Raw genomic sequence first — 25094 nt, 5'->3', positions numbered from 1 at the left:
TAATTTAGACTTTTCCTGGTAGTCTGTGAAGTAATTAGTGAAATGATGTGATGGAAAGCACCCTAAACTAGGAGTTGGGACACCTAGTTCTAGTACCATTTACTAGACAGTGATGTGTCATTGACATATCTCTTTATCATTCTGGAAAAATTCTCTTATGTGAAAATTAAGGCACTAGACTAGAAAATTTCCAAATTGTCTTCCAGTTCCAATATCCCGAGTGAGAACAGAATGGCAGTGGCCCACCTAGAAACTGCCTGGTAGACTAGGAGCCTGAGGATTTGGATACTTTGCTGAGGAGAGGGTCAAATCCTGGTTGTATTTGTACTTGTAAACACCAAACCAGGGAAATATCAAATAAGCTCTTTTTAAGGAGCTATATTTTAGGATATATATATATATATATATATATATATATATATATATATATATATCTTCTTAAAATATAACATATATTAAAGGAAAGGAAATAGAACTAAAGAGATCAAGTAAAGATGCAACTATTTTCCTTGTTTTTTGTGCCATTCACTAAAATTTTTATAAGATCCAGACTGACTTAAATATATAGGAATATAAATAAGACTCTAACACTCTTAAAAATTAATAATTTTGAAATTGTTTGATGAAAAATAAACCTTTAAATAAATATTTCCAAGTGAATGCTGTCATTAGAGAACTCATTTGAATTGTGCTGATTTGTCTCATAATTGAAGTAACTTTCCTTGGGCACAAAGACTCAGAAGTCAAACAAAATGTAAGAAAGAATAAAAAGGCTCATTGTTTCTGTCAGTCAATTACCAGCTTGTAGTATCTGTATTTGGTAAATATCCATACAGTGAAAACAAGAAACACTTGCTGTGTTTATCTTGACTTTTAATTTAAAAATTTAAGTTGGCTAGAATTCTTATTTGTAGTAGTAAGAAATACCTCCACAAAATACATTCTTCCACCCTATTAGAATAAACCTTATAGGAGGTATTAGGCTATGTATCCCAGTTCACCTGGGCCTTCCTAAGAGCATCTTGAGTGCTGAATTGAGTGCAGATTAAGACAGGATATTTGGTAACTTTTTCACCAGGTTTGAGAACCATGTGACACCATTATGCGTTCATTTCCCTCTTCCAAGTACTAATCAAGCCCGACCCTGCTTAGCTTCTGAGATTAGATGAGATCCAGCATGTTCAGGATGGTGTGGCCATAGATTGTCCTTATTTTTATGATCTACCACTTGACAGAGCTTTTTCACTTCCTTTGTTTATCTACTGTAAAAATCTGTATCTCACGGTGTGGCTGCTTACTCTTACTTTTCAAAACCCAATCTGTTTATTCTCTTTTGTCTCTTTCTGAGTGTAACATAGAAGATGTCACTCCTGGCCCCCCTACTATGGTTCCCCAGTTCCTATAATTCCTAAGGCAGAGTTCAGTTGAAATCACTGAGTAGAATACAAAAAGAGATTCCTCAAGTTTAGCACATTGTGAAATGTCAGTCAATGTGTTTTGTTTTTAAGTTTTTTAAAAATGTTTTTAAGCTTTGAATCAATTTGCAGAATTTCAGAAAATTATCCTTGCTGACGTATTTTGAATATTTTTGGAACAGGTGAATAATGCATTTCATAAATCTTCATTGAGGCAAGCATTTGTCAAGTCTCACATTATCAAGTTCAGGTATGTGGATCTAAAATGCTGACTTCTGAATATAATTTAAAGCTAAAGCTGTTAACCTGGTCAGTAATAAATACTGTCTGAAGTGTTAATGATATGATATAATTCAATTCAACAGACGTTAATTTGGTACCTGCTCTGTATAAGTCATGGGTTACAATGTGCCTTACTCAGTCTTTAAATTCAAAACAAGGCATTTGCAAGATGATTTTGAGGGACAGAAGTGTTATTGGTGGCTATGTTATAGAACTGTTTTTTTGTTTGTTTGTTTGTGTGTTTTTTTGGAATGGCTAATTAGCACAAATAGGGACCTAAGCCACATCCCTCGGTTTAATAGCAAATAAGTGTCCTATGTAAAATAGTGTAGTAGATGAGATTTTTCTTCTCCTCTTGGTTCTCCTTCCTACCAATTTTCTTTCCTTTCTTTCATTCCACTCATTTTTTCTACAAATACTTAAGATCTCAGATCTGATCATCAACCATCAATAAATAGAATCCAGAACATAACATTTTAAGCAAAATACTATATGAGGATCTTAAGTAATGTATCGTCTTAATACAAATTATTTTTATTTTCAAAATAAAACAAGAGCTATTTCCAACATTATTTCAATGACAAAAACTCCAAGTTACTTCTCAGTCTATTACTTAGTTGACATCTCTGAGGTGTTAGTTTGCTCACTCCTGAAAATTCCATACTGTTTGGTGTTTGAATTTTTACTTTTTCTTGGATCTGCTTCTCCAGTTCTTAAATTTTCACTCTCTCAAGGGGACTTCATCCACCCACAACATGGTTTCATGTGCTATTGAAACCCAAGTTTCTATTTCCAGTCTAAACTGTTGTCCTGATTTTTAGAACTATATGCCTGCCCACGCACACCTCCACATGGAGGTTTCACAGAAAATTCTTAAACTCAAGAAAAACCCAATCACACTAATGAGAAAACTGGAAGTCATCCCACACTCCTCCCTTTCCTGGGCCCCTTGCACTTTATGAATAACTACCAATTCTGTCTTCCAAATAACTTTCTATTTTGTTTACGCCTTCATCCCAGAAATCTTGCTACTCATTCTTTCTTCTGTTACTACAATATGAAGAAGTGTAATTTGTTGGAAAGATAAAGTCAGTCTTAGAGATGTTGATTTGAGGTACTAAGGGAACTTACGAGCCTGAAATATGCGTCTGACATAAGGGAGGAAATGGAAACTGAGCTGAAGACATAAATTTGCTCAACATCAACTCAAAGTATTAGAAAGTGTGGGTGTCAACAGAATTTCTCAGAAAAGGAGTAATGCAAGAAAAAAAAGGATGATGAAGAAAGCTTGAAGAATGACAGTATTTAAGGAAATAGAAGAAAAATAGGAACCTAGGAAATAGGGAAGGAGCAGGAAAAATGAAGAAACAAGAGAGGCACCACTGAAGCTAACAACAGAACGTTTCAGGGAGTGAGTGGTCAGCATCAACAAGACTCCTGAGACGCCAAGTAATGTGACTAGAAAGAATCCATTGGAAATGTCAATGAGGAAGTCATTAGTGTTCAAGCAGAGAAACAACTCAGTGGAACAGAAGGGGAGGATGCAGACTGCAATGAAGTAAATATGAGGCAGAATGTAATTTACCCATTTAAGAAGGTTTTCTGTGATATGAAGGTGTGAGATAAATTGTATAGCTGGGGTAGAGGGAGAGTTTTGTTTGTTTTTGTCTCTATTAGCCAGCCAGTATAGGAATAGTTTAAGATAAATAAGAAAGAGTAAGTAATAGATGATAGGGTTGCTGAGGCAGTGAAATGGGATAAGATATATAACAATAATCTCTTTAAAGTCCTATTTGTTTTTTTCAGATTACAAAAACAATAGAAAATTTTATAAAATTCAAATAACACAGTATTACAAAAAATAGAAAGCGAAAGCCCCCTCTCCAATAATTTCACACCCAGAAATGATACATTTTGTTAACAACTTATATTTAACATTTTCCCAATGACTGCATATAGATCTATTTCATTCTTTAGCTGGCTGTATAGTATTTCACTACAAGTATATGTCAAGATTGATTTAGCCAATGCCCTTTTGATGAACACTTGCGTTGTTACATATTTTTCTGATTTAAAAATAAGGTTATGACAACATATGTGTACGTATCTCCTTGCACACAAAAGAGTGTATTTGAAAATTAAACTTCTAAAAGCAGAAATGCTGCATCAAAGAAGATGGATAGTCAAATTTATAACAGATAAACTGCCTTCCAAAAATGAGATTCTAATTTATATTCACACTTACAGTTTGGGAGCATAGGAGTTGATGCAGTATACAGTGAGGAGTAAAATTGTTTGGGGTTCTGGTTCAAGATGGTGAAGTAGGAAGAACTAAACTCACCTTCTCCCATGGACACACTGAGTCTGCAGCTACATAAGAAACAATTTTCCCTTAAAAAAAAAAAGTTGGCTGAGTAAATACTACACATTGGGCAAATGAGAAGAAAACCACATTGAAGCAGGCTGGAGACAATGGGACACAATTTTGTCATAAACTCCACCCCCGCAGAGCAATCCACACCAGAAGAAAACTCAAAACCCAGAGATTCTCCCTGGTGACTGAAGGGTTCGAACCCCATATCAGGCACCTCAACTTTTAGGATGTGCACCTGAGAGATGAGCCTCCAAAACATCTAACTTTGAAAATAAACAGTGCTTGAGTTCTGAGAACCACAAAACTGTAGCCATCTGGGAGATGGCTCTTAAAGGGCCCATGCACTTAGGCTCACCCATCCCAGGGCCCAGCATTGAGGCAGCTTATTGCACCCAGACTAAAAGGGAACTGCTTGCATTTGAAAAGAAGGGGTAGAGTAACTGACAGAGAATGAAAGTGTAGTCAAGGATGATTCCAAAAAAATAAATAAAGGATGATTCCAAAGTAGTAATTCATTCAAATAATGTTAAAGCTAGTGAACACTCTATCTTGGAAATATAATCACGTGAAGTCAAAACAACTTGCTCAAGCTTTCTAATGTCCTTAGGATTGGGAGTTGTTTAGGATAGCCTGAAGGCTGCTTAGGAGAAATCACTGGATTTACTTAAGCCACTGGAAATTAAGCCTGAAAGCCAAAGCCAGAGTTGATTTCATATTTACCATACATTTTATTTGATAATTTTGAATTGTTGACAAGAGAATTATTTTTTATATTAATAACCCAAGTATTTAACTAGATCCTATGGTGGTAAGGGAGATCATGAGCATACTAGTTGCTTATCAGAGAGGCTGAGATGGGAGTTCTATATATGACAAGCAATAGGAGTACAGAAGAAAACAAATTAAAACTTTTAAAACTGCATTTATGGATTTGTTTTGTGTTTGTGTTTGTGCTTCAAATGAATGATAAAGAAAAAAATAGTTTGATATTACCATAAATCTTATTTGGAACTTTATCTTTAAAAACCATCTTTCTCTTTTTTTTTTTTTTTTTCCTTTTTGGTCCATAGTCAAGAGGAACATGGAGTATTGGCTCATATGCTGCTGATTTTTAGATTTCCCTCTTCTGAGGATCCTGAAACCATAAATAAAATTATTCAACATGTTCTACATAAAAAGCTGCAAGATGCTGTAGGACACCCTAAATTCCATCCTGAACTTGTTGGAATTAAAAGTAAGTTTATTTCCTATTATGTAGTTCAATTCTCTTACATAGAATAGCTCCATGTTAAGTTTGGTCTTGGGCACTGATTTTTTAAAACGTTTTTGGATGTCTTTCATTGTAGGGATCTTGCCACCAACAGAATATTTCTTTTGGACTAAATTGGTTCTAATGAAGTTTAAAATTTTTTAATACTACCTTAAACTTACACCACCCATGCAAGTCTGTCATTAACCCCTGAGCCTGTGTTCTTTTTCTATGTTGGGGCTTACACTTTAGCTATAGAATCCAATGATAAATGGAGAAAGTGGCTTTGTGCATTTATTCCTCTTCTTTTTCTTGTTGCTTACTTTTTATGTTCTGAGTATGATGGATGGAAAGGTTCATGCCATCCACATATTTGCTTTCAAATGTCATTAGCTTCTTTACTTAGGCCCTTTACTGATGAAAAGTTTATAATTTAGTTTCTGGTATAAATTATTTTTGGTACCTTTTACAACTAATTTGAAATATCTGAGGTTTTTGTTGTAGCTTTTTTACTTAGGCCCTTTACTGATGAAAAGTTTATAATTTAGTTTCTGGTATAAATTATTTTTGGTATATTTTACAACTAATTTGAAAAATCTGAGGTTTTTGTTTTTGTCAGGGCAGGGGGACAAGATAGACAGTGATAGGTCCTCATTACTAGAAAGTACAAAAATAGGAGATCCTTAGGGAAAATAAAAGACTGGTTAAAGCTAAGTCATGTGCTATAGAACAATGCTAGTCTGTGGAAATAGTGTGCCAGCCACATGTAGGATCTTAAACTTTCTAGTAGGCACATTAAAAAAGTAAGAGTAAACATGTGAAATGTATTTAAATAATTTATATATTTAACCCAATATATCCAAAGTAGTACTATTTCAACAAGTAGTCCAATAACTGACTACTGGTTGAAATGCTAATGTAATTTACATTGTATTCACAATGTAATTTATATTGACAAATAGCTCATGTAAATATTACTCGTGAGATTTTTTTTTGTAATAAGTCTTTGAAATCTATTGTATATTTTATATTTACAGCGCATTTCAGTCACATCTCAAGAGCTCACTAGGCGCATGTGGCTAGTGAATAGAATATTGGATATGGCAGCACTAGAAACTACAGAATAGGGGACAAGTAGAAAGAATGAATACAAGTGCTGATATAAAAGCTGACAGATGTAACTAGAGGCCTAACCTGGTGGTCAGCCCCTCTACTTGCTTAGAAAAGGAGGCTCACTTGTCAGGGCCAGCTATGTAATTTGTCGGGCCCAGTGCAGAGTGAAAGTGTAGGACTCTTTGAAAAGCAATTAAACAATGCTGTTAAAGGTACTAAGATATAAGACTTTGCTTTCTTTCATGGTCTTTCTCGACTTATCATGGCATTTTTACTTGTTAATTAATGATTTCTAAGTGAAAAAAATCCAAACTTTAAATTACTAGCATGAGTTTTGCTGTTCACCTTTATATTGTGAAATGTCAATTTCAAATGTAAATATAAAAGCATTTAACTTTTATTTGGAATCATGAAAATTATACAACTGTATTTCATAGCTCATCCATGCATGTATTTTGGTTCCATGCAATGGAAACACTACAGAAGTCTAGCTCAACATTTTTTATTTCCCTTCTTGATACAGGCACATTTTACCAATGCTCTCTACCTTCAGCTTATGTGAGGAAGAACCAAAATATCCTTATATGTCATTATTTTCAGCTGAAGCTGTTGGCTAATACAACAGGAGAAACAACAGGAGCAAGAAAGGATATGAGAGGGTCCCTTAGTCATTCATGTTTAGTAGAATGCTATTGCCTTCTTTTATGTTCTAAGCAAGTTCTGGTTCAAACAGAAAACAGCCTCCTGAGACTGTCACTGCCCTCTGCTTACACAGTGGTAGACATCACACACTTATACTCACTTTGAGTATGCTAAACATTGTGGGTCCACTGGAATTCTTAGTTCTTAGGATATTGTGCATGATATATACAAATGGGGTAGCAAGAATCCACGGGCACACCTATTGTGTATATCTCCTCTGCCCATGCCATCTCTATTATCCTGTCAAAATTCACTTCCAAACATGTTATGAGATAAAATTATTATGAATTTCAAGACAGTGAACATTAAACCAAGTGAGATGTCATGCTGAGAGCAGGACTCAGTGCAGATACACAAGTCACACACCCATGAAGTCAGCCCTGTTAGTAGTATTGTATAAAAAAAAAAAAGAAATTCAACTAAATAAATTTAAAGATCTAATTGTCTTTATCTAATGATTCACAAATTGTGCAGCATTCCGCCTTAGCAGATAGATAGGAGCTCTGAGGAGCTGTACAAAACGGAAGATTTTTATAGCCAGAAGGAGGTGAGACAAGGAAGCTTTCTAACAGAGTGGACTGTGTCATGAAATGGCAATTTCATTTGGGAGTAGGTGGGGTCTATCAGACAGATTACTTCACTGGTGCCAACCAGGTAATTCCAGATTGACTGATTAAAGGTCACATTCCTGAGACATGCTGAAACTGCAATTAGGCTAGGTATTAGGTAGTTTGCTGATATAGGACTTACAACAAGTCACTCCATTTTGAGTCTCCTTACTTCTTTTTTTAACAGTATCAACATGCAAAGCCATTTAAAGCTTGTGTTTCCATATTTATTTTCTGTTTGGATGATCTGTCCATAGTGTAAGTGGGGTGTTAAAGTCCCCTACTATTATTGTGTTACTGTCAATTTCCCCTTTTATTGTTGTTGTTAGCATTTGCCTTATGTATTGAGGTGCCCCTATGTTGGATGCATAAATATTTATAACTGTTATATCTTCTTCTTGGATTGATCTCTTGATAATTATGTAGTGTCCTTCCTTATCTCTTGTAACAGTCTTTATTTTAAAGTCTATTTTATCTGATGTGAGTATTGTTACTCCAGCTTTCTTTTGATTTCCATTTGCATGGAATATCTTTTTTCATCCCCTCACTTTCAGTCTGTATGTGTCCCTAGGTCTGAAATGGGTCTCTTGTAGACAGAATATATATGAGTCTTGTTAAATAATACAATAGACCAGATAGATTTAATTGATATTTATAGGACATTCCACCCGAAAGTGGCAGAATACTCTTTCTTCTGAAGTGCACATGGAACATTCTCCAGGATAGATCACATCTTGGGTCACAAAACAAGCAGTGGAAAATTTAAGAAAATTGAAATTGTATCAAGCACCTTTTCCAACCAAAATGCTATGAGATTAGAAATCAATTACTGGAAAAGAAACTGTAAAAAAACAAACACATAGAGGCTAAAAAATATGTCACTAAATAATCAAGAGATCACTGAAGAAATCAAAGAGGAAATAAAAAAATACCTACAAACAAATGACAATGAAAACACAATGACCCAAACCTGTGGGATGTAGCAAGAGGAAAGTTTATAGCTATACAGTGTTACGTCAAGAAACAAGAAAAATCTCAAACAAACAATCTAATCTTACACCTAAAGCAACTAGAGAAAGAAGAACAAAGAAAACCCAAACAGTAGAAGGAAAGTAATCATAAAGATCAGAGCAGAAATAAATGAAATAGAAATGAATAAAACAATAGCAAAGATCAATAAAATTAAAAGTTGGTTCTTTGAGAAGATAAACAAAATTGATAAACCTTTAGCCAGACTCATCAAGAAAAAAAAGGAGAGGACTCAAATCAATAAAATTAGAAATGAAAAAGGAGAAATTACAACTGACACCACAGAAATACAAAGGATTATAAGAGAACACTACAAACAACTATATGCCAATAAAATGGACAACCTCAAAGAGGTGGACAAATTCTTAGAAAGGTACAATTTTCCAAGACTGAACCAGGAAGAATTAGAAAATATAAACGACCTATCACAAGTAATGAAATTGAAACTGTGATTAAAAATCTTCCAACAAACAAAAGTCCAGGACCAGATGTCTTTACAGTCGAATTCTATCAAACATTTAGAGAAGAGATAACACCATCCTTCTCAAACTCTTCCAAAAAGTTGTAGAGGGAGGAACAGCCTCAAATTCATTCTATGAGGCCACCATCACCCTGATACCAAAACCAGACAAAGATACTACAAAAAAAGAAAATTACAGACCAATATCACTGATGAATATAGATGTAAAAATCCTCAACAAAATACTAGCAAACAGAATCCAACAACACATTAAAAGGATCATACACCATGATCAAGTGGGATTTAGCCCAGGGATGCAAGGATTCTTCATGATACACAAATCAATCAATGTGATACACCATATTAACAAATTGAAGAATAAAAACCATATAATCATCTCAATAGATGCAGAAAAAGCTTTTGACAAAATTCAATGCACATTTATGATAAAAACTCTCCAGAATGGGCAAAGAAGAAACCTACCTCAACATAATAAAGGCCATATATGACAAAGCCACAGCAAATATTCTCAATGGTGAAAAACTGAAAGCATTTCCTCTAAGATCAGGAAGAAGACCAGGGTGTCCGTTCTTGCCATTATTATTCAACATAGTCTTGGAAGTCCTAGCCATGGCAATCAGAGAAGAAAAAGAAATAAAAGGAATCCAAATCAGAAAAGAAGAAGTAAAACTGTCACTGTTTGCACGTCATGATACTATACATAGAAAATCCTAAAGATGCCACCAGAAAACTACTAGAACTAATTGATGAATTTGGTAAGGCTACAGGACACAAAATTAATGCACAGAAATCTCTTGCATTCCTATACACGAACCACAAAAGATAATAAAGAAAAATTAAAGAAACAATCTCATTTACCATTGCAACAAAAAGAATAAAATACCTAGAAATAAACCTACCTAAGGAGGCAAAAGACCTGTCTGTACTCAGAAAACTATAAAACAATGATGAAAGAAATCAAAGATAACATAAACAGATGGAGAAATATACCATGTTCTTGGATTGGAAGAATCAATATTGTGAAAATACCTATACTACCCAAAGCAATCTACAGATTCAGTGCAATCCATATCAAATTACCAATGGCATTCTTCACAGAATTAGAAGAAAAAGTTTTACAATTTGTATGGAAGCACAAAAGACCCCAAAGCAATCTTGAGAAAGAAAAACTGAGCTGGAGGTATCAGGCTCCCTGACTTCAAACTATACTACAAAGCTATAGTAATCAAGACAGGATGGTACTGGCACAAAAACAGAAATATAGATCAATGGTACAGGATAGAAAGCCCAGAGATAGACCCATGCACATATAGTTATCTAATTTATGATGAAGGAAGCAAGAACATACAATGGAGAAAAGACAGCCTCTTCAATAAGTGGTGTTGGGAAAACTGGACAGCTACATGTAAAAGAATGAAATTAGAACACTCCTTAACACCATACACAAAAATAAACCCAAAATGGATTAAAGACCTAAATATAAGACTGGAGACTCTAAAACTCTTGGAGGAAAACATAGGAAAAACACTCTTTGACATAAACCACAGCAAGACCTTTTTTGAACCACCTCCTTGAGTAATGGAAATAAAAACAAAAATAAACAAATGGGACCTAATGAAACTTCAAAGCTTTTGCACAGCAAAGGAAACCATAAACAAGACAAAAAGACAACCCTCAGAATGGGAGAAAATATTTGCAAATGAAACAACAGACAAAGGATTAATCTCCCAAATATACAAACAGCTCATGGAGCTCAAATCAAAAAAAACAAACAACCCAATCTAAAAATGGGCAGAAGACCTAAATAGACATTTCACCAAAGAAGACATACAGATAGCAGTGAGGCACATGAAAAGATGCTCAACATCACTAATTATTAGAGAAATGCAAATCAAAACTACAATGAGGTATCACCTCACACTAGTCACAATGGCCATCATCAAAAAATATACAAACAATAAATGCTGGAGAGGGTGTGGAGAAAAGGGAGCCCTCTTGCACTGTTGATGGGAATGTAAATTGATACAGCCACTATGGAGAACAGTATGGAGGTTCCTTTAAAAACTAAAAATAGAGCTACCATATGACCCAGCAGTTCTAGTACTGGGCATATACCCTGAGAAAACCATAATGCAAAAAGACACATGTACCCCAATGTTCACTGCAGCACTATTTACAATAGGCAGGACATGGAAACAACTTAAATGTCCAATGACAGATGAATGGGTAAAGAAGGTGTTGTACATATGTACAATGGAATATTTCTCAGCCATAAAAATGAATGAAATTGGGTCATTTGTAGAGATGTGGATGACCTAGAGTCTTTCATACAGAGTGAAGTAAGCTAGAAAGATAAAAACAAGTATTGTATATTAACGTATATATGTGGAATCTAGAAAAATGGTACAGATGAACCTATATGCAGGGCAGGAATAGAAACATAGATGTACAGAACAGATATGTAGACACAGGTAGGGAAGGGGAGGGTGGGACGAACTGAGAGATTAGGATTGACATATGTACACTACCATGTGTAAAATAGCTAGTAGAAACATGCTATAAAGCACAGAAGGCTCAGTGCTCTGTGATGACCTAGATGGGTGGGATGTGGGGTGAGTGGGGTGTGAGGGAGGTCTAAGAGGGAGGGGATATATGTATACATATAGCTGATTCACGTCACTGTACAGCAGAAACTAATACAACATTGTAAAGAAAATATACTCCAATTAAAAAAAATGCAAAGCCAGAATTTTCTCTAGGAAAAGCTTGAAATAGAGAACAGGTTATTGAAATAGGGAGACTAGTGGTGGTGTTTTATTTACTGAGAATAAATGGTCACTTCTTCCTCATTTTTGTCATTTTCCCCAAATATAGCCAGAACAGAGAAAGTCAGAAAGAAGCCTCTCAAGAATACAGATTTTTTTTTTTGGTAAATCAATATTATTAAATACTAAAAGAAAAATTAACTTTAAAATTTTTTGCATTTAGAACTCCCATCTTACCAGGTTCTAAGAAAATAGGTTGGGCCATTGGAAATCTACTGAGTCAGGAAATTTGAGTTCTTAAAGTTTTATGTATCTGTCGGTTGGTTTAGTGTTTGGATAGGATTAGGGCCTGATTGTTGACAAGTCAACAAACTAAGGAGCCACTGGCTAGAGTTGAATGACAATTTGAGGGCAAACTGTCTTGCTAAAACTTCAGCAGAAAGAAGACCTGGAAAAGGATAACATTTGCTTTTAAATGGGAATAAGGACAAATTTATGGCCACTGGAATATGTTATACAGATGGAACTATGCCTATGAGTTTGGTAAAAAAAAAAAAAAATCTGAAATAATGGTCAATAAAAATACTATCGCATCTGGGGAATCAATACTCTGGTTTAGAATAGTATGTCCCACGCAAAAGGCTGAACTACCTGCATCTTATTTCCGGCTATAAAATTCAGATTCCTGGGTTTCAGCACAAAGCTACTGAGTCAGAATCACTGGGAAGAGGAACAGGAATTTACAGTATAAAGATGCTCTCTAGGTGACTTTTAGCCACACTAAAGTTTAAGAAACACTGTTCAAATCTCCCTTCTCCCCAAGACAATGAACGTATTCTATCTATGATAAACTAACTGTGTTGCTTTTTTTTTTTTTTTTTTTTTTTGCTCTACGCGGGCCTCTCACCGCTGTGGCCTCTCCCGTTGCGGAGCACAGGCTCCAGACGCGCAGGCCACAGCATGTGGGATCCTCCCAGACCAGGGCACGAACCCGTGTCCCCTGCATCGGCAGGCGGACTCTCAACCACTGCGCCACCAGGGAAGCCCTGTGTTGCTTTTTTTTAACAACATAGAGATACTATCCGATAATGGAATTGAGCAACCTTTAGTATTTGAAGTACTCAGAGGCATTATGAAATTCTGATGTGCAGACCCTGTTCTATTCACCATTTCTGTGTGTTTCAGAAATCAACGAGACAGAAACAGACAACTTTCTAAACAATTGTAAGTTTAATATATTTATTAAAATTGCATTACCTGAATGAAAAATTTAACTCTGGATTATTTAGGCTTACTTTGTTGGTATTATAGGGTCAGAACAAAGTTTGATCTGTGCACAGCTCATGGTATTTTATCTTATTTCTGAGGCACATTTTATTGCAAAAGGATAAAAACTGGGAGGACTTTGGAATGGGTGTATGGGGCTTGTGGCAGATGTGTAGTGGAAGATAGTACAGTTGTTAAAGAAAAGGCAAAAATACTTCTCAATGTTCTGATTGCAGATATCTACAATATACTCTCATGAACATTTTCTAAAGATTATACAAAAGTAATCTGTATGTTGCTATTTGTCAGCTAGAGGCAGAAATTTAGTGTTACTCTACACTAAATAAAATCTTGATGTTATTAATCCCTATTGTAAAAATTACAGACAATTACGGGGTTGGAGTATAGACTGATGAAATTATTGAAGGCTCAGATAATATCTTCACCCATATTTTAAAAAAATACTGACTCAAGGCTTAGTATTTCCTTTCCCCTATAGCAGAGTACCCTGCCATGATTTAGAGAATACATTTGATATTTAACAGAATTAGTACACAATACATTTATGTTAAAAGATGAAAGGAAGTGTGTTATTCACCAGCTCAGAATGTTGGTTAATTCACAAACTTAACTAAACATAAAAACCAAAGGATAATCCCATTACCTAAATGGCATATATTTTTGTCACCAATATTTAGTGGGAACTTGCTATGTGCTAGTGCTGTGCTAGTCAACAGGGATATAAAATGGATAAGATTTACTCCTTGCTTAAGGCAGCTCATACTCAAATGAGACTAGATATATGAGACTAATGCATAAACAGAGTTCTAAAATAATAGTTCTCAAACAGGAGCAATTTGGCCCCCAAGTGACTCTGTCCTATTGTGGCATTTTGGTTATCATGATTGTAGTGGGGGGATGCTACTGGTACTAGTGTATATAGGCCAGGGATCCTTTAAACATCCTATTATGCATGAGACGGCTGCCCACACAAGGAATTCTCCATCTAACAGTGTCAATAGTGCCAAGATTGAGACATCCTGTTATAAACAATATCCCTCATACTAATATTAGACATATATACATACAATAATATAAACTAATATATATTAATCTATTATATAGAGAGATATATATACACAGAGTATTATTATTGTTATTATTATTTTGATGTAAGCATCAAGAAAGTCATAAGTAATCCAGTCTGGAGGCAAGGGAATTATTAGGGAAGGCATCCTAGAGAAGGTCATGACTGATTTAAATCTTACAAGATGAAAAGGAGTTAAATAAATGGAACACTGCAGTTTAAGCAAAGGTAAGAGCAAGAGAAAATATTTGATACTGTTGGAGCACAAAGTATAAGAAATTTGAGACACAGTAACACAATTTGATACTTAAAAAACAACTGCTAACTAACGCATCATCTCTTTTGCAGGCTGCGGGACACGAAGGAACAAAACTACAAGACAGAGTCTCAGGATTGTTGGTGGGACAGAGGTACAAGAGGGTGAATGGCCATGGCAAGCTAGTCTGCAATGGGATGGGATCCATCGCTGTGGAGCAACTTTGATTAATGACACATGGCTTGTGAGTGCTGCTCACTGCTTTAGAACGTAAGTCCTGAACCTTGAGAATGACTAAGGGCAAGCAAAGTGTACTGCGGCTTGGCAGGAAGGAAATACCTCATGAGAGATGAGTTTAATACAAATTAAAGATCATATACATATGAGAGTGGGAAATTCATAAACCTTAGTAAGAGGTTTTATAGTTTAGAAATGGAAATGGTACCAAAGTACATGTAGATAAATTATCCATTGACAACTACACAATAATTTATCAAAGGAAGCAGGAATTTGAGAGTCATCTATCAGAGATAGAGGCTAGGTGGATTGTAGGTTTGACCCTGATAGGGAAATTCCACGTTGTACGAAAAAATTAAATATGAAGAAATTTGGTAGTAACAAATTATACAACTGAATAGGTCGACTAGTTATATTTCAAGGAATTTCAATTCAATCTTCCAACCCAATGCAAAATGCCTACAGTATACAGGATAAGTAATGCTTTGTTAAATTATTGTATAACATTTTTGATTTTCAGAGAAATGTGTGGATAGGCAACATGGTGCACATAGAATACATTCACTTCTCTCATTCTGTACAGGATATGCTTTCCATATGTCCCCTGGAGTCAACTGATGCCCAGAAATGTCAAAAGGTCCTAGGATCTGGAGTGGGTGACTCAGCATGCTGAGTGGCGTGCATATCCTAAGAAACATGCCAAGGTGGAATTTCCACCTGATCTGACACCTGAGCCTTAGATTGGAAAGAGTTTGTATCTATGCATATAAACCATCATTTTAAAAAGAAAACTTACATTGATACTTTTACATTAAATTATTTAATATAAATAGTTATATTGGTAAAAATGGTAAAGTAGGATTTGTTCCTCATACTTTCTCCTCAGGTATAAGGACCCAGCCAGATGGACTGCTTCCTTTGGAGTAAAAATAGAGCCTCCAAAAATGAAACAAGGCCTCCGGAGGATAATTGTGCATGAAAAATACAAATATCCATCACATGACTATGATATTTCAGTTGCAGAGCTTTCTAGCCCTGTTTCCTACACAAATGCAGTACACAGAATTTGTCTCCCTGATGCATCCCGTGAATTCCACCCTGGTGATGAGATGTTTGTGACAGGATTTGGAGCACTGCAAAATGATGGTGCGCATCTGAGGAGAAAGTCAAATCATAGTAATTTAATTTGGTATTCTAAGGCATTTAAAAAATGGAATGCCATTATGCCAAAATATGTTTGTGGGTTGGTCATATGGACCGGGGCCAAGTCAGGCCCTACTTGTGAACTAAGTCATTTAGAAGACACATAAATTCCTTCAGGCCTTAGGTTACTATCAAATACATCACTACCACTATAGTAATTGTGCTTGGTAAGGTGTCTGAAAGAGTAAATATATCTGAAATTTTTACTAGGGTATTAACCACATAAGAGATTAGGGATCATTAATACATACACCCAGTTGTGAAGATCAGAGAATCATAAAGCCACCATTCTCCCCTGCTGAAATTATCTTCTAAGCTTAACAATGACAGAGAAATTACTTAAACAACTGGAGCTTCTTTCCTAGGCACCTAACTTCATTTAAAATAGTTAGAAAAGAATTCATTTCCTAAATTTTACTGTACCTGAAAAAATATATATCCTAAGGTTCTATGCCACCATCTTATCTAATAATTAATTATAAAAGACTTTCTTCAGTTTTATAGAATATATGTAGATTTATAAATATGAAGTCTATTTTTTTTCCTTTAGGAAGTAGTCAAAATCACCTTCGGCAAGTACAGGTGAATCTCATAGACACTAAAATCTGTAATGAACACAAAGCTTACAATAATGCCATAACTCCTAGAATGTTATGTGCTGGATCCTTGAAAGGAAACAGAGATGCGTGCCAGGTAAGTGGTTTGCTACATAATTTTTTGTTCACCTTTTATTTTTAAATAATTACAGCTTTACAGGAAGTTGCAAAGATAGTACAGAGGGGTCTCATCTTCTATCATCACAGAGGTCTGTCTCCCTTTATAATAACATCTATTTCCCTCCCCCAACACTTTATCATCACTAACACCTGGCAATCACCAATCTGTTTGCCCTCTATAATTTTGTAATTTTGAGAGTGTAGCATCATACAGTAACCTTTTTTTAGAATTCCACTTTGATTTATTTATTAGTGTTTTTGACCAGACTCTCTCTTTGTAAGAAAATTGTGTGGTTCCTCTAAGTTAAACACACATAACTTATCACAGTCTACTGGCGTTGAGATTTTACTAGTTTGAGTGGGGTTTAGAATAGAAAATGTACGTCCCTTTAAGTCTCTTTAACCCTCCCTCATTTATAATATTAAATATTAATAAATACAAATATTAAATATTTCCTCTCTATATGCTGAGAGCCACATCAAACAGTGTTTCTGCTTCAAGTGCCAAATGTAACTTAGAAAACTCAAGAGAAGGGAAGTCTATTTACTCATAATTTGTTCTTTCTTTCCCTCGGGTTTTCTAAGATTATTTTTATATCATTTCTTTCCTGTTTCAGAAACTTCCTTTAGCCATTCTTTTAGTGTAGATCTGCTAGTGACAAATTCCCTTAGATTTTCTTTGTTTGCAAAATTCTATATTTCCTATTCATTTCTAAATCATAATTTTGCCAGATATAGAATTTAGGATTGACAATTTTTTTTCCCCAGCACGTAAATCATGGCCTCTGTGATCTCTGATGAGGAATCTGCTGTTATTAGAATTGTTTTTCCCTAAAAGAAGAGGTGTCATTTCTCTTTTGCTGTGTTCAAGGTTTTTTCTTTGTCTTTAGTTTTCAGAAGTTTGATTACGTATCTTGTCATGGATTTCTCTGGGTTATACTGCTTAGGGCTTGCTCAGCTTTTTAATCTGCAGGTTTATGTCCTTTGACAAATTTGGGAAATTTTCAGCCATTATTTATTTGAAAACTTTTTCAGCCTTACTTTCTTTTTTGTCTCTTTCTGGAACTCTAGTAACAGGTACGTTAGCTCTTCCATTATGGTCTCAGAGATCTCTAAGCTTCTGTTCTTTTTCTTTCCACTCCTCTTTCTCTCTGTTCAAATTGAGTAATTTCTATCATTCTGTCTTCAAGTTCATTGATTTTTTTCTTCCATCATCCCCATTCTTCTGTTAAGTACTTCTAGTGAGGTTTTTTTTTTTTTTTTGTAGATTATAGTATTTTTCAGTTCTGAGATTTCCATTTGATCCTTTATGTATGCTATTTCTTTACTGAAACTTCTAAATTTTTTCATTTATTTCAAGCAGGTGGTAGTTGCTCGTTAAGATATTTTTGTGATGGCTGCTTTAAAATCTTTGTCAGATAACTCCAACATCTGTGTCATCTCTGTGTCAGTGTCTATTGATTGCCTTTTCTCACTCAAGTCAAAATATTCCTGGTTCTTGGTATTGAGTGATTTTCAGATATATCCTGGACATTTTGGGTATTATGTTATGAGTCTCTGTATCTTCTGTTTTAACAGGGTTCCTCTGACATGACACCAAAGGGGGTAGGGAAGTGCTATCTTAGTCCCACTCATTGTCCTCTGACACCAGGGTGGTGAATAATGCTTTGTTACTGCTGGATGGAGGTGGAATTTCAGGCTCTTCACTAGGCGTGGGTTTTTTTGGTTGTTGTTTTTTTGTTTTTGTTTTTTTTTAAAGGTTAGGGAAACTTATTAAATATAGTTTTCTTTAAATATTTTCTTTTTCCCATCCTCACCAACTTGTTGGATGAATAGAAAACCCCCCACCCCTTCCATTGAGGGGATTCCACATGTAAAGCCTGAGATAGTGAGGATGAAGTATCAATACAAAAATACCACTCTGGATGGGGGCATCTTGTTACTGCTCCCCTTGTGGTCTCCACTGACCTCATGGGGTAGTGGCCTCATCACTGCTTGGCTCTCCACTAGGCCTCTTCTGACATCACCCTACTGGGAGAGAAAGTTATGCCTCCTTACCATTGGGCAGTAGTCCATGCTCCCCAGCTGGTCACCACAGAGGAGGTAGAGGAGGGCTTCATCATCACCTGGCAGGGATGAAAGAGTGGCTCCCCACTCAGACTTCTCTGACATAAGTCTGATGGGGGATTGGGCCTCATTAGATCCTGGTAAGGCTGGAAGTCTAGGCTCCCCAATTGGCCTTTCCTTATGGGGGTTGGAATGGGGCCACAGTTTTTTCTGTTATAGGCTGGAGTGTGTACTCATCACCCAGCTTCAACATTATCAACTCATGGTCGATCTTAGTTCATTCCTATATATTTTAACCCCCCAACCTTCTTCTCCCCATCCTAAACTCTAGATCTATTTTGAAGTAAATCACAGATGTATATGATTTCACTTGAAAATATGTCACCTATTCTACAATGCCATTTTGATAATAGTATTAGATGTGAATGTCTCATAAATTTGGGGAATTAAAGAGGAGAAACCAAGTTTAGCCTTGTGATTATAATATCCTGCTTTTCTATTTCAGGGGGGACCTGGCACTCATTTTCCCCCCTCTTTTATGTCTACTCTCCACAATTTTTGCCACTTTACTGCCTCCATGTATTTTTTTTTTTTTTTTTTTTTTGCGGTACGCGGCCTCTCACTGTTGTGGCCTCTCCCATTGCGGAGCACAGGCCCGGACGCGCAGGCTCAGTGGCCACGGCTCACAGGCCTAGCTGTTCTGTGGCATGTGGGATCTTCCCGGACCGGGGCACGAACCTGTGTCCCCCGCATTGGCAGGCGGACTCTCAACCACTGCGCCACCAGGGAAGCCCCTTCCTTGTATTTTAATATCTCAAAAATCATTAATAACTTTATATGCAAAAACCTTTACTTGGGTGTCCTACTCCTTCCCATCTCAGTGGCATGTGGCTACCTCCTCTTAAAATATGATCTTTCTTTGGGTTCTATGATCCTGAAATATGGTGATTTTCCCCTCCCTCCTTCTCTAACAACTCATTCCTGGTTCCTTATTTTGGTTTCTCTTTCTCTTCCTCTCTCCCTCCCTCTAAGCCTGGCTGTTCCTCAACACTCATTTTTTTTCCTCTCTATATACTCACTCAAAGAAATTATCTTTTCTTTAAGTCAGCTGTCACTTTAATGACTTCCAAATCTACATCTTCAAAATTAACCTCTTGCCCAAATTCAGTCTCACATTTTCATGTACTCCAAAACCGTTTCCATTTATATGTTTTAAGTTGTTAGTATAAGACTAAAATTTATGTAATTGCCATCTTAAACTCAACAGGCATCACGAAATGTTACCTGTTTTTTCATTTCAAGTTTCTCATTTATGTGGTTGGCTTTCATTATTCTTGGAATCTTCTTTTACTCTTAAATCTCCTTCACATGTAATCAATTAAGTCATGAAATATTTTTCCTCTTTACTATTCCTTCCAAATTTATCTCTTTGTCTTTATTCTTTCTTTAAAGACCCTACTCTATTCCTTCATTACTTCATATCTTGATCACTAACATTGGTTTCTAGTTTGGCTTCTTCTAGTTTTAAAAGTTTCTGTTGTGATATATATATATATATTCTTTTTTAAAAATTTTTTTATTGGAGTATAGTTGATTTACAATGTTGTGTTAGTTTCTGCTGTACAGCATAGTGAATCAGTTATGTCAGTTATACATACACATATTCTTTTATTTTTTCTTTGGCTGTGTTGGGTCTTCCTTGTGGCAAGCTGGCTTTCTCTAGTTGCAGCGAGCAGGGGCTACTCTTCGTTGTGGTTCACGAGCTGCTCATTGTGGTGGCTTCTCTTGTTGCAGAGCTCGGGCTCTAGGCGTGCAGGCTCAGTAGTTGTGGCTCGCGGGTCCTAGAGCTCAGTAGTTGTGGTGCATGGGCTTAGTTGCTCCGCCGCGTATGGGACTTTCCCAGGCCAAGGATGGAACCTGTGTCCCCTGCATTGCCAGGCAGATTCTTAACCTCTGTGCCACCAGGGAAGTCCCATACACATATTCTTGAATAAACTTCCTGTTATGTTTCTCACTAAACCACTCACTAAAAATAACTGAATTTATGGTAAAAATAGGGTTAGATACAGACCAACAGACCCCTCAAAGGCTATGCAACTTTGTAACCAGATAATTAACATCAACAACAACAAAAATAATTGTACCTTGAAAAATAACTTAGACAATGTAGGTAGACAGAATGCCCAGGGTGGCTGGTGGCTGACTTAAGGGAAGTTAAAAATGCACAGAAACAATAGAGTAGAAATAACTGACTTGCTGAGGCTGAGACAATGCACATGGGAGTATAGCTCTGGGCAGAGGAGGAACTCCGACCTGCCAGGACCCAAGAATTAAGCAAGCCTGGGCTGTGCCACTCTGGGCAGGGAGAGGGCTTCCTCGGCACAGACACTCTTAACATTTTCTTAAAATAGAGCCTCAAAGGCTTCCGCCTGTGCAATAGCTGAGCTGAGGCCTTTTCTTCTGAAGATTGCAATTCTCCTCCCATTATTCTGGCTCCACTGCCTAAGACAAAAACACATATAAGCCATGAAAACTTCCACCTTATCCTGATATAACTCCCCTATTCACCAATCGCATGTGAGCTAACTAATGTTAACAGAACCCACTATATCTTTCTCTATTTGATACTTGCTGGCATTAACTTAGTTTTCAGCTTGTAATGCTGTTAGACTCACTGCTTTCTTTTTTTCCTTAATTACCTTATTCTCAGACTCATTCACTCCTGTCTCTTAAACAAATTTAAGCTTTGTTGTCTCTGGCATCTTCTATTTCTTTTTCCTAATCTGCTATGTCTTCACATATGCCTGGGTTTCAATTATCAAAATGATTTGTTATCAAATAGCTTCATATAATACATTTAATTTCTATAAGCAGATTGTACACTGCTTGAGAGGAGGGCTCATGTGTTTATACTCTTTTTACATCTCCTACCACATATGAGAGTATAAGTAAATACTTATTGGTTAATTGATTTAAAAATTACAAACACATTATTTCTAATTGAGTTATTATTACTATTAGTTAAAATTTTTATGTGGACAAAAGAAAATTCACAAGGAAGTTAGTATAATGTAAGGGGAAAGAAAGCATAGGCTTCTGAGTTAGATCACTCTGGATATTGAGTAGCGTGTGATATCAGGAAAATTGCTTAACTTCTGTTGGCTTCAGTTTCTTCACTGCTAAAATGGAGAAAATGAAACCTAACTCCATGTTTTGTTGCCAGAATTACATGGGTTAATGAAATAATATATTAATTAATAGTTTCCTATAGTGCCGAACACTTAATTGGTGGTCAGTAACTAGAGACCCCAGGATTTTTCGGGAAGATCAGTCAGCACCTTGTTTTTATGACCTGTATAAAAAAACAGCCCACTGGCTGTTTTTCACAAAGCACAAACAATTGGAATTTGTGGTTATATATAATATTTACTAAGTTCTGTTTTGTGCCAGGCTCTATGCTGAGCACATTGCATACACTGTCTTGCATAATCTTCAAAATTATCATTGAAGGTAGGTATTATTAGGAGCATTACAAATAAGCAAATTAAAGGTCTTAGCCAGCTTCGAAGGGCCAGACTTGAGATTTAAACTCAGGTGTCTGACCCTAATGTCTGTATTCTTTATCAGTAATAAATTCTTCACCCTTCTTTTGGGAGCTGTGTCAAACTGATAAAGAGTATGGGCAGTTATTTTGTCAGATGTATCAGACTAGTACTGTCCTGCCAAGAGGTGGAGTCTTTAATCTCTGTGTACTGAACCCTGAGTCTAAGCTGTTCTCCAGGTAGGGGAGTGCCTCCTTTATGTGAATTACTGGCATAGATAAAAAGCATTGCTTCTCATTTGAGCACACTGAAGATTTTTGAAAACCGCCCCTTTCATTAAACTCATGTTAAAAAACAGCACATTTCTCTGTGAAAAACTGAAATACTAATTACCAATCTCTCCCTTCTCCTTTAGGGTGACTCCGGAGGACCACTGGTTAGTCCAGATGCTAGAGATATCTGGTACCTCGCTGGAATAGTGAGCTGGGGAGACGACTGTGGGCATCCCAATAAACCCGGTGTTTATGCTAGAGTGACTGCCTTCCGGGACTGGATCGCTTCCAAAACTGGTGTCTGAGAGAGAACAACCTAGAAGAATGGAACACATTTTTGTGTAGAGGCCGTTCTTAGAGATATAGAATTGCAGAAGTCATGCAGATCACCTGGATGTGACTGATCGAACTAAACTATCTGCTATTTCCTTCCTAGCTCTGCTTCACTTAGCATCCTGCTTCTGCCAGATGGATTCTGTCCCAACTTGCAGTCACTTGTTTTCTATCATCAAATTTTGGCTTGTTGACATAAATTTCTCATGCATACATACAATCTGAAGCGATCCCCTCCTTCATTTCCCCAGTTTCTCTCATCTCGGTAAATTTCCACTTTCAAGGTGCAGGACAAAGAGTAAAAGGAAGTATGAAAAGGAAAGAGCTACATTTTTATGTACAGGAAAGTATTAGGTGTTTTTTTTCTTAATGAAATGAGGAAAGTGATCTTAATCATTATGAAAGCTCAAGCACACAGACAGCGGAATACCAAACACTTCATGACGGCAAAAGAATGGGAACTAAAGTTAAGGAAACAAAGAGAAACCGAAATACAACTTTATTTTCATTTCCAGCAAACAAGAGATAAGTGTGGGGAAGATTCTGTTTTCTTGTGGCCTATAATAATTATACAAACTATATAATGTACTTATTCTAAGTTAAAGCAAATAATATTTATTTAACATTGCACTACTGAGAATGTCAATATATAATAATAAAAAATAAATATCATCAATTTGCTTGATATTATAATATAATAATTCAAGAGGAAGGGGAAGATGGGGAAAATGTCACCAATCAATTTATTGCAAATTCTTTTAAAGTCTGAGGCTAGAATGAAAATTCACTTAAGAACAACCAGCATACCTTATGTGGTAAGATTTTTGTATGGTTGGATAGGAGGAAATAAAAACAGAATCAGTACAAACTACTGAATGAAATGGAATTATCACCAAGTGCTTGTGTATTTGTATTTAAAGCTTTTCCAAACTGCAAGGCCTTGAAGGGGAATAAGGTCCAGGTGTTAGTGTGTAGCTGTAGTTGTGCAAATGAAGCTAGAGGTCAGACCTCTATTTTGAAATGACTGCAGATTCCCCTTCTTACCACTCCCTCCCCCTCCTCCACATTTCCAGTCAGTGCTTGGACCATGGGCCTCTTAGACTCTTCTGGGCTCAGGGGGAAGACATCATCGCGAAAGCTGCCTCCTGCTACCTCTAGCATGACACTGAATTTCTCACTGCCTAGATATAAAGTTGATGAGAAAAAGCCTAATATCAACCACCTTCATAATTTCAGCTCTGGTAAATTATTACTGAGTTGTTAGATACACAACATTCAAGTGATCTAGGCACTGTGAAGTTAGGATCGGTGCCATGGCGTACAGGCCTGTTGGTGGTGAGATTTCACGGAATCTTTCCATTACCCTTTCCTCATTGTGTATAGCTACTCGTGTGAGTTCTGTATTGTACCGTAACCACTTTGAAAGAAACATTAGTAGAAAAAGATTGATTTTTATCAACCTAAATAATGCTGGTATATGAACTGATAAAATTTAGGGACTTGGCTAAAATAAGGTAGGAAATATGATATGAACTGACAGCATTAAATATTTTGCAAAAACATATTTCATTTAATGAACTCTTTTGAAAAAAATTGAGGAAAATGTTGAATTTTAAACAAAGACTTAAGTACATTTCAAACTTAATTTCTCTCAGTGTTCTGTTAAAAAGTGGTTCCCCTTGTTTGAGTATGTTTTGCAGTTGGGCCTCTAGGTAGCACACAGGTAGATCCAGGGAAGCAAGCCCTTGGGATGTTCAAGTAATAATGAAAACTGTAGTAAAACCGAAAGAATACAATTCATCTTTGCGAAGGCATTTAAAGATGAATCCATATAAATTGACACCATGAGTAGTATATTCCAGATTTCTGGACGTGACTTTCCAAATTAAAATAAATTTTATAATGTGATAATGAGGAATTTCTTTGGCAAACAAACTTGAAGAGATTTAAATTAAGGAGAAATTTTAGAAGTTTAATTTCACAATGGCATCATATTTCTCAGAGAAATATTTCTGATATTTTTTTTTACAAAAGATTTGAGAAATAGAGGTTAGGCCACAGTGAAAATATGAGCAATAGTTCAAATTTTATGTGCAC

At 36.1% G+C, this 25094-nt stretch overlaps 1 protein-coding gene across 1 annotated transcript in view; it reads left to right on the top strand.

Moving 5' to 3' along the window:
* LOC307185946 (transmembrane protease serine 11E-like) overlaps nt 1-22969 on the top strand; it is a gene marked incomplete at both ends in the record, with an annotated part of 33390 nt that extends 10421 nt beyond the window's left edge. Inside the window, 7 exons of the mRNA XM_079920527.1 lie at nt 1598-1665; nt 5142-5305; nt 13204-13242; nt 14720-14897; nt 15751-16010; nt 16618-16760; nt 22808-22969. Coding sequence (XP_079776653.1) covers nt 1598-1665; nt 5142-5305; nt 13204-13242; nt 14720-14897; nt 15751-16010; nt 16618-16760; nt 22808-22969 — 1014 coding nt within the window. The remainder of the gene's footprint in view (nt 1-1597; nt 1666-5141; nt 5306-13203; nt 13243-14719; nt 14898-15750; nt 16011-16617; nt 16761-22807) is intronic.
* Nucleotides 22970-25094: the final 2125 nt, after the last annotated feature.

Source organism: Stenella coeruleoalba, assembly GCF_951394435.1.
Source record: "Stenella coeruleoalba genome assembly, chromosome: 4".
NCBI classification, from domain to species: Eukaryota; Metazoa; Chordata; class Mammalia; order Artiodactyla; family Delphinidae; genus Stenella; species Stenella coeruleoalba.
This window is presented reverse-complemented; position numbering and strand designations above follow the sequence as displayed.